This window comes from Hypomesus transpacificus, chromosome 23, assembly GCF_021917145.1.
Source record: "Hypomesus transpacificus isolate Combined female chromosome 23, fHypTra1, whole genome shotgun sequence".
Lineage (NCBI taxonomy): Eukaryota > Metazoa > Chordata > Actinopteri > Osmeriformes > Osmeridae > Hypomesus > Hypomesus transpacificus.
In genome coordinates this window covers 10043503-10058829 of record NC_061082.1, presented here as the reverse complement: position 1 = coordinate 10058829, position 15327 = coordinate 10043503, and the positions used below count along the sequence as shown (strand labels likewise).

General features: G+C 43.3%; 1 protein-coding gene across 1 annotated transcript; it reads left to right on the top strand.

Annotated features, from left to right (window-relative positions):
* Positions 1 to 10253: 10253 nt before the first annotated feature.
* LOC124485757 lies at positions 10254 to 14420 on the top strand. Its single transcript, XM_047047542.1, has one exon. It carries the CDS (start codon positions 10269 to 10271, stop codon positions 14418 to 14420), a length of 4152 nt encoding a protein of 1383 aa, XP_046903498.1. The 5' UTR covers positions 10254 to 10268.
* The last annotated feature ends 907 nt before the right edge of the window (positions 14421 to 15327 follow it).

Genomic DNA, 15327 nt, shown 5'->3' with positions numbered 1-15327 from the left:
AAGTTCACATTGGCCGATAGCCGATTTACATGAGCTCTCGGAGCTAGGGAAAAAAAGAGCCACTGTTTAAAGCTAGACAGGAAGACACGGAAGTGGAAAGATGGCCGCGTTCAGTCTCGCGCTCTCGCTTGCCTCACTGCGCCACTGAGCACTTTTCATAGAAATGAATGGGAACATCTTGGAAGACAAAAGTAGCTTACTCTAGTTATATTAACTCTATGGTGTCACCGAGCAAACATCATTGAAGTGGCACTAGCAAGCTAACCAACGCTAGACCAATTAACCTACCTGAAAATGTCTGTGCCGTATATGGTGTGTAGGTAGCTACGATCGAGTCACGATCAGGAGTCTATCTAGCTTTAAAACTAGTTCGGTGGAAGTTTGTATTTAAAAAAAGGCTAATAATTAAGAGTTGTCTTGGTTTCATCAGCTAGCAAGCTAGGCTCATTCAATGATAAGAAAATGTTTTCCTGATGTACATTTAGACTTTTTCTTTGTTCTCTTTTTAATGCTCTGCACATGTCTAAGTATATGTATTTAAGTGGCCGATCAGGAAACAAATGAAACAGTTGAGAAAGGGATTAAAGGTGACTGGCATTTGGCCACTTCTAACAGATAAGATGTGGTCAGGCTGCTTTTCCCTTACTGTATGAGAAAGATGCTGAAATCACACCCAAGGTACATGCTTTGGTTTAGTAGGGGAGACCGGGGTTGGTTGGCTACAGGGGTTGGTTGGCACACAGCATTTTTGGGTCGTTTTGAAGGTCACAGAAACAAAATTGTAACATCAAAATGTTTGTTTTCTCGACCTGCACTCATCTACTATGTTAAAACATCTGAAAATCACAAACTGTTTTGGTGAGGGTAACATTTCACTTTTATAGTATCAAAAGTAAAAAAGTGGTCTGTGGACTGAATTTATTATAAAACTGTGTCAGCTAAAGATATTTAAAACATGTTACATGTAGTTAATAGACATAGGAATCAGCTACATTTTCATTTAAAATTTGAAAGTTTGTGATGAGTGATGGTAGATAGCCAACATAATTTAATCACAAAATTGGGTTAAATTTGAGCGGGGTTGGTTGGCACAGTGATTTTGAAGATATAGGAATTTAATCAAAAAGTGCTAAAACATGTATTATAAGTTTGATGGGGGAGAGGGGCTACTAAGAGGGCTACTGTTAGGCTACTGTTGGGGTTATTATCCCTTTTAAATGTTGTCTAATAAGAATGTTGTTGTCAACATTCCGTTCTTCAGTCTTTTTGCCTGATTCTGAGGATTAGGCATAGGTTTAGGTTTAATACATACATTCCTTCTAATAAATTGCATAAAACATGTTATAGAATGATTAATTGGTTACACTCTTTTATTAAATGTTCAAATTGTTTCTATTGCTTGCTTCATTTTGTGTAACTATAGCATTTTAACATTGTGCCAACCAACCCCATATTGTGTGCCAACCAACCCCGTGATGGGGCTGGTTGGCACAAATGCACAACATGATTTAAATCTCAAATCACCACATTTAAAACAAATATTTGTGTACTTGTAAACGTATTTAATTATGGCTTAGACCATAACGTTTCATTTGCTGCTGGTTAGAATATTCTATCATAAATTATGCCAGAGAAATATGGCAGTCAGTGAAAAGTGTGCCAACCAACCCCGGTCTCCCCTACTCAAATAATTTAGATAATTATCCAATCTAATTTTTAAGACCCCTTCTTGAATGCCTACTCTCCAATTTGAATTCCCATGTATGAGTTGGCTACGTCTTCATTACCAGTCTCTGTCTTTCCAGATGATTCCTGCACACATCAACCGGACGTTGATGACAAGATGTCTCTGTCGAGGTTGTCACTTGGGTCATGGCTTAAATCCAGACTTTTATTGAACATGGTATGCTTTTTTGATTTTATTAAATGCATTTGTTTTTCCATTGAAAAACTCATTACTTCCATCCTTCCTGCCTCTCACCTTCCTTCAATGGCTTTTTGTTAATAAAGTGTGTAAATATAAAGAAGAGTTTAGAACACGTGTCTTTTCAACAGCCTCTTCAGAGCATCTGAGGAATCTGCTGCAGTTCTGGTTCTTTGGTCCATCCACAATCATGATACAGACATGCAACTGTCCCATGTTTCTTCTGTCATTGGCTAACTCCCCTGCATAACAGCTGTCTAGCTGAAAGATTTCGCATGTGTATGTGTGTGCTTTGGAGTTTTTACTCTGTTAGCTTACCAAATGGCATGTTGTAAAGATAAGGGCGTTTTGTCTGAGAATGGTGTTGTTTGGTTTGAGAGCGTTTTGTCTGAGAATGACGCTGTTTAGTTTAAGGGCGTTTTGTCTGAGAATTATGGCATTTGGTTTGAGAGCGTTTTGTCTGAGAATGACGCCGGTTAGTTTGAGAGCGTTTTGTCTGAGAATGACGCCGTTTAGTTTGAGAGCGTTTTGTTTTGAGAATGACAGAGGTTTTTCTGAGACTGAAGCCGTTTCACCTGAGTCTGACGACTTTTGGTCTGAGACTTGACGCCTTTTCGCTTGAGTCTGACACGTGAGTCTGAGATCTGAGGATGTCCTAAAATGAACACCGTAGCCCAGCAGGTTTTTTTGCTGGGCAGTTTTTTTTTGCGCCCCCTTCTATATCTCCAACCAATATTTGGACATTCAAAAAATAAATCTAACATTAAGGTAAAATGAGCCAGGTATACGTACCCCTTAAAAGGAAGAGGTACAGTACAGTTTCGGTTCTAACCGCTAATGGAGAAAAGCTAAGAAGTATAAGGTTTTAGCTTAGTTTGATAAGCAGTGTTTTATTGAGTGCTATTGTTGTGTTAATTCTGTTTTGATATGTGTAATGTGATGATCTGTAGTTTGGATAATTTGAGTGTTCAACCTGATTGTGACTGTTGGCTAGTTAGATGACTATACAAGCTTCCCGATATAAAAGTGCGCCTGTAATAATATAGAGTCGTAAGCAGCATTCATTCTCAATTCTTGAACGCTAGCCGGCGTTACAGTACTTTCAATTGATTGAAAACGTTTTATGGGATGTTCTGTACTAAAATTGCACATTATACGTTTACAAGAGTCTTACATGTCATATGTGACATGTTTTATGTTGTTATTGCATTTGTATACATTTGTATACATTTGTATAGATTTTTCTTTAATTAAAAACAAAATAGTTTTGGCTTTATTAGTGTGTGTGGGTGTGTGAACATTTCGGTGTGGTCTTTAAAACATTAGCAAACCAAAACTCTTTCTAGCATGTGTATTGACTGGGAGAGAAAGATGTTTTATTGTCAGGTTTCAGCTGTGTTGTCGATGCCTCGAGAGAAAAAACGATTGACTCACAGATTGCCGTAAAGTAAAGCAGTATCTGGCCGTACAATGTGTATGAAAAAGGCAACTTTGAAAACACCCAGCAGTGTGTATTTTTTTGCCTCCCCTTTCGAATTCAACATTCAAATTACTAGACAAAAAATTCTATCCTGAGAAAAGTGGATTTTGAGGGGCTCTATACTGCCATTCATTCTGCACTCGACCGTTAGTGCCCTCATATGGAACTAGAGTGGAACTGCAACCAGTTAAGGAGTCTGAAGTTTCCCCAGAGTGGCAGTTCTCCACATAATAGACATTCTCTGCTATACCCTATCACTTAACACCCAACTTCACTACGCTGGTATCAAACGGCCATGTGTTTACCCCGTTAAAAACTATATCCTGGGCCTGTTCCATAAAGGCCGCTCAAAAAAGCTAGACTTAAAGTCCTAAACCAGACTTGAATAAGTTTAATTAGTCAAGCGGGGCTAAAGCGGTTCCATAAAGGCCAATTTCAGCTCACGCAGTCCTACTAATTCAAGTCAGATTTAAGTAGTCAAGCTAATTGCGCCTGCACCCTATTCTTAAGCAACCATTTTTAAACCTTTATTTCGTTGATTAAAAAACACCCTCTAAACTTATCTAAATTGACTTTTTTGACATCATTTAAAATAAATAGCCTACTATTAATCAATACATTATCCAGTACGTGTTTTTTGTGTCGGGGAAACGGAGGGTGGATCGTTCGTTTTGCAATTGTAGGCTACTGTTAACAATTATATTACTATGATAATTATACTCTGATAATTTAGATTGAGATATAGGCCTATGCCTGATGCCTAAACATTTGAAATCACAAACTAACATCCATACATTTAACGGCTGGTGTGTGTAGCCTATTAAAGCATTGTCCATCATTGTTTAATGCATTAGGCTAAATGTAGCTATATGCTATTTAAGTTGATTTTCTATCAATGTTGAACATATTGAACTGATGAGAATATACATCGTAAATCATAATTTTCCCGTTAGGGTCAGTGTTACAGGAACGTCTAGTTAAGCACCAAGTCACGCTAAGCCTGACAGTTAGTCTGACCCTGGCCAGACTAGTTTCGCAGCCTAAGTTGCCATAGTAACCGAGTTCGAACTACGTTGAGCTAGCTTTATGGAACCGAATGAACTAGAAATGAGTCAGACTAACTGACGTAAGTCTGGCTTATTCGGTAAACTCGCTTTATGGAACAGGCCTCAGATCAATTCTCAAAATGTAAACATTTTAAAATAAAATAAAACTGATTTATGATTGAGTTGACTGTCAGCCAACATAGCTAGTTGTTTCTAAACAAAGGGCCTCATGTACTAACAATGCTTTAAGCTGCATCTGTTTTTGCGAGTTTTGTAATAGCGCCCGCTATGCTTCCTCGTTTTGCGTAAGATCAAACCTGACACCCATCAGGCAATCAGCGTATGCTCCGCACTCGAGTGTAATTTGCGCGCCTCTAAAAGAACAATGGGATCGCATATTTCTATCATGGATCTTCTTACGGGAAAAAGAAAGCGTAAGCTTAAATATAGTGACGTGCATGAAGCATGATGGGCGTCGCCGCAATGTAACCATAGCAATATAATTCCACTCCGCGTTTTCGAGCATCACGCACGCAGATTCAACTCCCATACTCTTTGATCTACGCATCGCGCTTGCAGCTAGCACTTCAGACATGACTGTTCCACAGACGAGATGGATATAAGGAGGTTTTCTTTCGCGAAAAGGAAAGTAAGTCAGAGGGCTGAGCGGTGAGGGAGTCAGGCTAGTAATCAGAAGGTTGCCGGATCGATTCCCCGCAGTGCCAAATGACGTTGTTTCCTTGGGCAAGGCACTTCACCCTACTTGCCTCGGGGGGAATGTCCCTGTACTTACTGTAAGTCGCTCTGGATAAGAGCGTCGACTAAATGTAAATGTAAGTCAGAGTTGCCCAAATTTTCCCTTCAGTGGCCAAGGCACCCTTTTGAGACATTTTCTGACTGTAATAGCATTATTTAAGTCACAAAGATCCTTCTGCAAACACTTTGATTATACCTAGCTAGATATGGGGCGCCGTTTGTAAAAAGTTGCACGTCCGTTAATCCTGCTAATTTTTCGCACATTTAGCACAAATAAATGCAGCACAATTTTTAACGGCTACTTGTTTAAACATTTAGATGGAAATTCATCTAAATACATGTCATAACTTATCCAGAGCAATGTTCTGCAGTATGCAAAATAATAAAATAATATTTGATAGAACTGTTAAATATAAATGTTAAATGTTAAATCTAAATGTTAAATGTAAATGTTAAATGTAAATATAAATGTTAAATATAAATGTTAAATCTAAATGTTAAATGTAAATCTAAATGTTAAATCTAAATGTTAAATGTTAGGCTAAATATCTAAATATTTGAATATTTAGGTAAATATTTAGGTAAATATTTAGCTAAATATCTAAATAGTTGAATATTTAGGTAAATATTTAACTATTTAACTAAATATTTAACTATTTAGCTAAATATTTAACTATTTAACTAAATATCTAAATGTTAAATGTTAAATTTAAATGTTAAATCTAAATGTTAAATCTAAATGTTAAATCTAAATGTTAAATGTTAGGCTAAATATCTAAATAGTTGAATATTTAACTATATATTTAATTATTTAGCTAAATATTTAACTATTTAACTAAATATTTAACTATTTAGCTAAATATTTAGCTAGAGAAGAGCCGAGCTCCTGGCAGTAGCAGTGCACACAACCCCGCCCATACCCGGATCAGTGGGTGCAACGTGGGTGACAGGACTCAAACATGGCTAGTTCTTTCCAGTTAAGAGAGATCGAACGCCCCGTTATGGCAGGTGTAAGCAGCCTCCAATGTGCAGGTCCACCGGCAGTGCCGTACACATCATTAATGGTAAGTTGTTTTAATTTGAACTTCTTAATATACCTTGGAGGAAGTTACATTACCTAGCTAGCTCGCTAAAGTTAGCTAACATTTGTCAAGGTTGGCAAGGTTCTTTGGTACAAGCTTTATGCAACGTGTTAAAACTTACATGATCTTGTGTACTAGTAATCTTCCCTCCTATCTAATGGCAGTTAGAAAGAAGCATCTAGCCTACGAAATCATTTGATTGCTGCGTTGTTTCAAAAGCTTTACATTACATTTAGATTTATTGCAGCAGTTGTTTTGCTCACAGCAATGCATTTGGTTATAATCTTGTATCTACTAATATCATAAATTGAGACTTGAGAATTGAGACTAAAACATACTAAAATATAGCTTATCTCTTATTACACACTTTAGTGATACGAGCAGACAAAGGGAAACTTCTGTGAGTTTTTTTAACTCAGCGCCTTTACCCAATTAAATTCAGTGCCTTCAGCGCCTTCAGCCAGATCCTTAACTTTGATTGGAGGTCAGTGCAAAGTAAATGTCGGCCCACAACACTCAGACCTCTTCTTTCCATGGTCAAAACAATGATAATAGCCTATTTTGTAGCTGCTGTTATGGCAGCTACAAACAGTTCACGCTGGGCATCTCTATTAGCCTTAAATTAGTACCAGAGCCTGTTTAAGACATTCTCTTTTAGTAGCTTATAAAGCGGAAAGTATCTAAACCGGAAATGAGATTACGCGGATGGCCACGCCCATCGCAACTTCCGGAATAAGGTCAATGCTCTGGTGCAACGTCAGTTAGTGAGTTCAGAGCGCGAAATCATTTGGCACATTTTTATGGATAGGAAATATCCAGTATTCGGCTAACATAATCCCTTGGATAACGACAAGGTGAATTCACTACAATTTCTAATTGTAGAATTAGGGCGAATTTCGAATTGTAGAATTAGGGCGAATTTCGAATTGTAGAATTAATGTGAATTTCGAGTTTGTATGAATGGGACTTTTTACAAGCTAGCCGAAAACTACTGTAGCCTGGCTTTACAGCTAGCAACTACTGTAGCGAGCGTTTTGGGCCAAGTTCCTGTTCTCTGAATTCGGTTATCTAGCAAGTTATTTTACAGTCCTTCCATTTGTTCTTTCTTCCTTTATCATTTTTATCCCTTTGGAATTGCGTTGCTGTTGTATTTTGCAGTAGTGGCCAATGCTAGTGTGGTAGGGCTGACTTGCAGCGCATTGGGCACGCCCTCTTAAGGGTGGGGTGTATATATACGTCGTTCCCACCCAACTGAGTAAATTGTTTGAATTGTTTGGCGCTTGTTGCCCGTGGTTGTCTGTTGCCGGAGGAACACTGGTAGGTTTCATTTATCTGTTGTCAGGGGGATTACTATACAGATCACTTGTATCAGTTTGCTAGCTGTGGTGTAACACTTGTAAAAAGCGCTTGGTTAACGCAAACATTTAAATCTGTCACTGCAGCGACATAGGAAGATCTGATTGCAGACTATGGGTCGTGTTTGTGCTGGCGCATCGTCCTGTAAGTCGTAAGCATAGTTTCTGACTGTTTCAACCATGTAAAGTTTTCATTGAATATTTCAGTGAATATTATGTGCAAGTATTCATGTATTGTGTCTTATCCAGGAAATAGGGTGACCACTGTTTTCCCTTACCTTAATTTGTTTTCGTAATCATAGACTGTGAGAGCTACCAGCATATTTCTTTTAGATCGTGGTTTCCTTTTGTTTGTATGAATGTGTTATTTTTAGTTAACTGCCATCTGGGTGCTCCCAGCCTTTGGATATATTAGGCTGGTGTAACCATTGTGATTACCTCTGACATTGTGTTTAGATCCCCAAACACATTTGTGTGGAGTGTGTCTAAGTTTGTCATATCACGTTGTTCTGGATTCGGTGTTAGCCTACTTGCATTGAGTGTTTTGTGTGATTTGCAGTGTTATAATCCAGATCGTGTTGATTGATATTGGGGATTGGTTTGGTCAGACTGTGGGGTTACTGCTTGCTCATAGCCTGTATGACCCGGTGGGGAACTACTTTGATGGCAGTGTGTGTATTATTGTTTGTAAACTTATTCATCAGTGACCAGATATTTATTAAATAAAACGTACTGTATTTTGCTACATCTGCCTCTGTATAGTCATTCATTTGATTAGCCTGCGTCCCGTGGACTTCATGATAAGTGACAGTCAGGGTCTGTTACATTTGGCGCTGCGAGAAGGGTCACAGCCAGAGGCAGTAATAGTCAGTAGCTTTGTGTAGTGTCTGGTCACTGGAAATTGGATTTGTATTTTATTTGTTTATTGTTGTTTTTTGTTGGTGGCTCTTAGCGTAGGTTTGGGAAAACAGTGGTTGAAGACCAGATGAAGACTCTGTCGGCGTGGGCAACTTGAGAGAACTGCCAACTCCATTGTCCTATCTCTTGCCACGTTTTTTTTTTTTTTTTTTTTTTTTTTTTTTTTTTTCTTGTTCGTTTTACTTCAGACTGAGGTAGAATGGCTGATGAAGATATTGCTCTAGAAATGGGCGCTCAATTAAAGGCACTTACTGAGCTGGTGCAGCAACTCCAGGCTGAGAACATCAAACTGAGAGCAGAGGTAACATCAGCCCCTTCACCCCATATACCAGTAAATCCACCACTCGGCCACCCTAGCACTAGCGCACAGAGTAACACGGTAGTCACTGCCCCTAGTGGGACAGTGGAGCGTTTTGTGTATGTTCCACGGGAGCGTAAGTGCCCAAGGTTTTCAGGAAAGCTGTCACAAGACTCTTTAACTGTGGAAGATTGGGTTGAGGAGGCCCGCAACCACCTGTCCTTACGGCCTATGGCCACTTCCGAACAAGCCCTAGCCATTTTTGATTTGTTGGATGGTGAGGCTAGAACGGAGATAAAGTTTCGTCCTGCGGTGGACAGAGATGACCCAGAGAAAATATTTACTATCCTTACTAATGTCTATGGTTGTGCACAGTCGTACATTAGCCTTCAAAAGCAGTTCTTTCAGCGAAGGCAACTAGAGGGAGAGTCTTTGCGGGAGTACTCCCATGCTCTCATGTCCCTAATGGAGATCGTAAATCGTAAAGATCCAGACTGTTTTTCTAATCCAGATATTGTTTTACGTGACCAGTTCATAGAATTTGTGCGAGATAGTATGCTGCGTCGGGAGTTATGCCGTCACACTAGGCTTAACCCCCGACTTGGTTTCTTGGATATCCGACGGGAAGCAATCCGTTGGGTAGAAGAGGGTGAACACTCTGGTGCCCAGCGTCCTCGGGCACAGTCATGTAGTACCAATAGCATCACAGAGTTATCTGTTGACTCGCAAACGGTGTCATTAACATCTACTAAAGAGTTAGCCGAGGTAAAGGACAGCCTTCGTAAACAACAAGCTCAGCTAGATGCCATCTTGAAGCGTCTTGATGCTCCTCATTTTGTAGCAGAGGCAGCACATTCTAGGGTGCCTGCCCCCCCAACCTCTAGAGCTCTGGCACGTGGTTCTCAATATCGTTTTCACGCTGATGGTAGACCTATTTGTTTGCGCTGCAGTCAGCCTGGCCACATTGCACGGTTTTGTAAGGTCCCCTCTGTCCCTGCTACCCGGTGGGCGGAAAACTAACACCCTCCGACGTTATGGCCCAACCGTCGGGTGGGGAATCCTCGGGTTCTAGCTTCCCAATAGCACCTCAACTAATTGGTAAATGTCCCGTGGTGGAGGTTCGTGTGGGTGAAGTGCCGATAGCCTGCCTACTAGACACTGGATCGATGGTGACTACAGTCACTAAAACATTTTTTGAGCAGCACTTGCAGCCCCAGTTTCAACTTCAGGCCTGCCATTGGCTTAAGCTTAAGGCTGCCAATGGCTTAGATATCCCGTATCTGGGATACCTGGAAACCACCATAAGTATTTTTGGAAAGACATTACCTAACATGGGCATCCTAGTTCTTAAAGTTTCCACCGACCCAGCCATGCAGTCACGACGGGAGCGAGTCCCCGGCCTCCTCGGCATGAACATCATTGGTGAATGCTATCGTGAATTGTTTTTGGAGCACGGCCACGCATTGTTCCAGTCCCCCTCTATCCAACAGGCAGGGAAAGCATGGCAGCAGGCTCTTACTGTGTGTCAACGTCTGGAACAGACTTTGGAAACGGGTCGGGTGGGCTTGGCTAGAGTTCAGAAAGGTCCTGCGGTACGAATCCCTGCGAGTTCAATGAGATTTGTCCCTGCAACTTGCCATCAGCAATTAGGGTACATTCTTCCCTCCTGTTTTTTAGAGCCCCTATCATTTGTAGAAGGCCAGTTGCCTAGTGACCTCCTTGTCGCAGCTGCACGACTGTCTGTCACCAGCGGGATGGTCAGGATACCAGTCATTAATGTGGGCAATCAGGACCGATGGCTTCAGCCAAAGACGGTGCTTGGAGAGTTGCATGTTGTCCAGTCTCCTGATTCGACCTGCCCCATTCAGTTTCAAGTCCAGGAGGATGAACATGAGCAAATAGCCGTAGTACAATCGGTGCAAGCTGACAGGGACCCCGGTGTCGACTTTTCCCAACTTACTTGGTCCACCCTACCCCCAAAACAACAGGAAGATGCTCGGAACCTGTTGGAGAAATACCGGAGTGCCTTCAGCTCCAGTGAGGGGGATTTGGGGTGCACTGACTTGCTCCAACATACCATACCTCTGCTGGATGACATACCAGTCCGCCAAAGGTATCGGCGTCTCCCGCCAACCCAATACGATCTGGTGAAATCTCATATTCAAGAGTTGGTTGCACATGGTATTGCCAGCCCCAGTTGTAGCCCTTATGCCTCTCCCACAGTTGTGGTCCGAAAGAAAGATGGCTCAATTCGCCTATGTGTAGACTATCGGCAGCTCAATGCAAAAACCCGCAAAGATGCCTTTCCCTTGCCAAGAATAGAAGAGACTTTGGACTCCCTCGGTGGTGCTAAGTTGTTCAGCACTTTAGATCTAGCTAGTGGCTACAACCAGGTGTCAATGGCCCCCAAGGACCGACATAAGACCGCTTTCTGTACGCCTTTTGGGCTTTTTGAATTTAATAGGATGCCTTTTGGCTTATGCAACGCCCCAAGTACCTTTCAGCGTCTCATGGAACGAATCTTTGGTGACCAGAGCCTTCACACCCTTCTACTGTATTTGGATGATATTGTAATTTTTTCAAATACGTTCCAGCAACATCTGGAGCGGTTGGAAATGGTGCTGAGTCGTCTCCAGGAGAACAATCTCAAATTAAAATTGAAGAAATGCAAGTTCTTTCAGGTCAAGGTGGGCTACTTGGGCCATGTAATCTCTGCAGCTGGTGTGGCAACAGATCCAGAGAAGATCCGTGTGGTGAAGGAATGGGGCAGACCTACCACTGTCAAACAGCTCCGCTCTTTTCTTGGATTTGCGTCCTATTATAGACGTTTCGTGGATGGATTTGCTGGCCTGGCGGCCCCGTTACACAAATTGGTCGGAGCACTGCAGGGTACTCGCAAACGGCCCCCTCCTACAGCCCATGGCCCTCTGGAACGACACTGGGATGAGGCCTGTGAAAGCTCCTTTTGTGCCTTGAAACAACGGCTCGTCCAAGCCCCAGTCCTCAGGTATGCAGATTTCAATCGACCCTTCATTTTAGAAACTGATGCAAGCCATGCAGGGCTGGGAGCTGTTTTGTCACAGGAGGAGGATGGGCTACGACGACCAATTGCCTTTGCTAGTCGGGGCTTACGACCAAGTGAAAGGAACATGTCAAATTACAGTGCTATGAAACTCGAGCTTCTTGCAATAAAGTGGGCAATCACAGAAAAGTTTCGGGAGTACCTTCTCGGCAGCAAATTCACAGTGTACACTGATAACAATCCCCTCCGGTACTTGCAGTCAGCAAAATTAGGTGCGGTCGAACAGCGCTGGGTCTCTCAGCTTGCCCACTTTGACTACAACATTGTATACCGGCCGGGAGTGGCTAATCGTAATGCAGATGCCCTCTCAAGGCTCCCAGTAAGCCCCACAAACACCCATCACTCCGTATCCCAGGGGCTAGACATCCCCCTGCCAATTGTCATGGCCAGCATACAAGCCCAGAGGGCACCTGAGAAAGCTCTTTGGCTGGCAGAATCCTGTACAGTAGACGCCATTCCCATTCGGACCAAAGCAGACCTTAGAGCCTTGCAAGGAGCAGATCCCGGTATCTCCCGGTTACTGTGGTTTTGGCGCAGGGGCCGATCACCTACACGTCAAGAAAGGAAAAGGGAACTCAAGGAGGCAAATCAATTGATAAACCAGTGGTCACGGATACAGGAGGTAGAAGGGGTCCTGTACAGAGCAATCCAGGCCCCTCCATCAAGGGACCCAGTGCTGCAGCTGATATTGCCAAAGACGCTACAGGCTGAAGTCCTTACTAGCTTGCACAACAATCATGGCCATCAGGGGGTTGATAGGACTACAGACTTAATACGCCAGAGGTGTTATTGGCCCCAGATGTGGCAAGACATTCGACAGTGGTGCACAGCGTGTGAGCGCTGTACAGTTGCTAAGGCATCACAGCCCAAAGCCAGGACATTTATGGGAAATCTATTAGCAACCAAGCCATTGGAGATAATCGCCATAGACTTCACTGTCTTAGATCGAACTAGCACAGGACAGGAGAATGTTCTTGTGGTAACAGATGTATTCTCCAAGTTTACCCAGGCCTACCCCACCCCTGATCAAAAAGCTGCCACCGTAGCAAAGATCTTGACTGAGAGATGGTTCTATGTGTATGGGGTGCCGAGGAGAATTCATTCTGACCAGGGGCGCAGCTTTGAGGGGGAGTTGTTGAAGCGTTTGTGTGAGATCTATGGTATAACAAAGAGTAGGACCACTTCCTACCATCCAGAAGGAAACGGTCAATGCGAACGTTTCAATCGGACACTGCATGACTTTCTCCGAACACTACCACCCGAGAAGAAGCGGAAATGGCCTCAGTTGCTCCCTCAGCTCCTGTTTGCCTACAATACAACTGTGCATCACTCAACACAACACTCCCCTTATGAGTTGATGTTTGGTCAGAAGCCACAGTTACCAGTGGACCATTTGCTGGGGAATATTGAAGATGAAGGAGATAGCCCACCGACAGATTGGGTGGCACAGCACCAAGAGTACCTTACATCTGTCTACACGAGTGCAAGGAAACATCTGGAAGAAGCGGCGGCATATCGAAGGCGAGGTGACCCTGACTCGGTGCCTATATTGCAATCTGGCACGTTAGTTTATTGCAAGAACCACTTTCATGGCCGCCATAAAATCCAGGACATTTGGGGGTCGGCACAGTATGAGGTTGTTGAATGCATGGATGGGATTGGCACTCTTTATAAGATCAAGCCCCAGGGGAAGGAGGGCCCCAACAGGACCATACATCGCACCGAGCTCAAACAGGTGCCTACAGGCCAACACTCAGCCAGCTGCCCCGCACCAGTAGTCCAGGAGCTCCAGGAGGACGACCAGAGGAGGCAAGGCCAAGACGACCCTGAAGTTGGAGGCCAACTCAGGGTAGCCATAGTCCACACCAGGAGAAATGCTCAGGGCCCTGCAGATCCGGATCTCCCAGGCCCTGCACTTGATCCACAGTCCCCTGCTCGCTCAGAAAATACTCTGGATACCCAGTCCCCCACAGGCCAAAAGTCAGCCAGCCACTCTGTACCAGCAGTCCAGGAGCTCCATGAGGACGACCAAAGGAGGCAAGGCCAAGACGACCCTGATGCTGGAGGCCAACTCAGGGTAGCTATAGTCAACACCAGGAGGAATGCTCAGGGCCCTGCAGAGCTGAATCCCCCAGGCCCTGCACTTGACCCACAGACCTCTGCTCGCTCAGAAAAGGCTCTGGGCACCCACCCCCTCACAAACAATACGGAACCCACAGGCACAACACCAGTGAGTACTACCCCTATTACAGGACCAGGGCTGGCCCAGAGTATACCAGGTGCTGACACCCCCACAGTACAGCCCCCTGGTGAGTTGGATCTGGGTTTTGACCCTATTCTATTCCCCAGACGTACCACCCGCAGCACAGCTGGACAACACCCAAATCCCTTCCGCCTGCCACAGGCTGTCACCCAAGCACTATCCGTCAATGTGGTTGAAGCGAACATGACCCTCACTCCCTTTAGGCCTTGGCAATAGGTAAACGGTTACTGTTCACCGGGACGGTGAACTTTAAGCCAGGGGTGTATGTGGTAGGGCTGACTTGCAGCGCATTGGGCACGCCCTCTTAAGGGTGGGGTGTATATATACGTTGTTCCCACCCAACTGAGTAAATTGTTTGAATTGTTTGGCGCTTGTTGCCCGTGGTTGTCTGTTGCCGGAGGAACACTGGTAGGTTTCATTTATCTGTTGTCAGGGGGATTACTATACAGATCACTTGTATCAGTTTGCTAGCTGTGGTGTAACACTTGTAAAAAGCGCTTGGTTAACGCAAACATTTAAATCTGTCACTGCAGCGACATAGGAAGATCTGATTGCAGACTATGGGTCGTGTTTGTGCTGGCGCATCGTCCTGTAAGTCGTAAGCATAGTTTCTGACTGTTTCAACCATGTAAAGTTTTCATTGTGAATATTATGTGCAAGTATTCATGTATTGTGTCTTATCCAGGAAATAGGGTGACCACTGTTTTCCCTTACCTTAATTTGTTTTCGTAATCATAGACTGTGAGAGCTACCAGCATATTTCTTTTAGATCGTGGTTTCCTTTTGTTTGTATGAATGTGTTATTTTTAGTTAACTGCCATCTGGGTGCTCCCAGCCTTTGGATATATTAGGCTGGTGTAACCATTGTGATTACCTCTGACATTGTGTTTAGATCCCCAAACACATTTGTGTGGAGTGTGTCTAAGTTTGTCATATCACGTTGTTCTGGATTCGGTGTTAGCCTACTTGCATTGAGTGTTTTGTGTGATTTGCAGTGTTATAATCCAGATCGTGTTGATTGATATTGGGGATTGGTTTGGTCAGACTGTGGGGTTACTGGTTGCTCATAGCCTGTATGACCCGGTGGGGAACTACTTTGATGGCAGTGTGTGTATTATTGTTT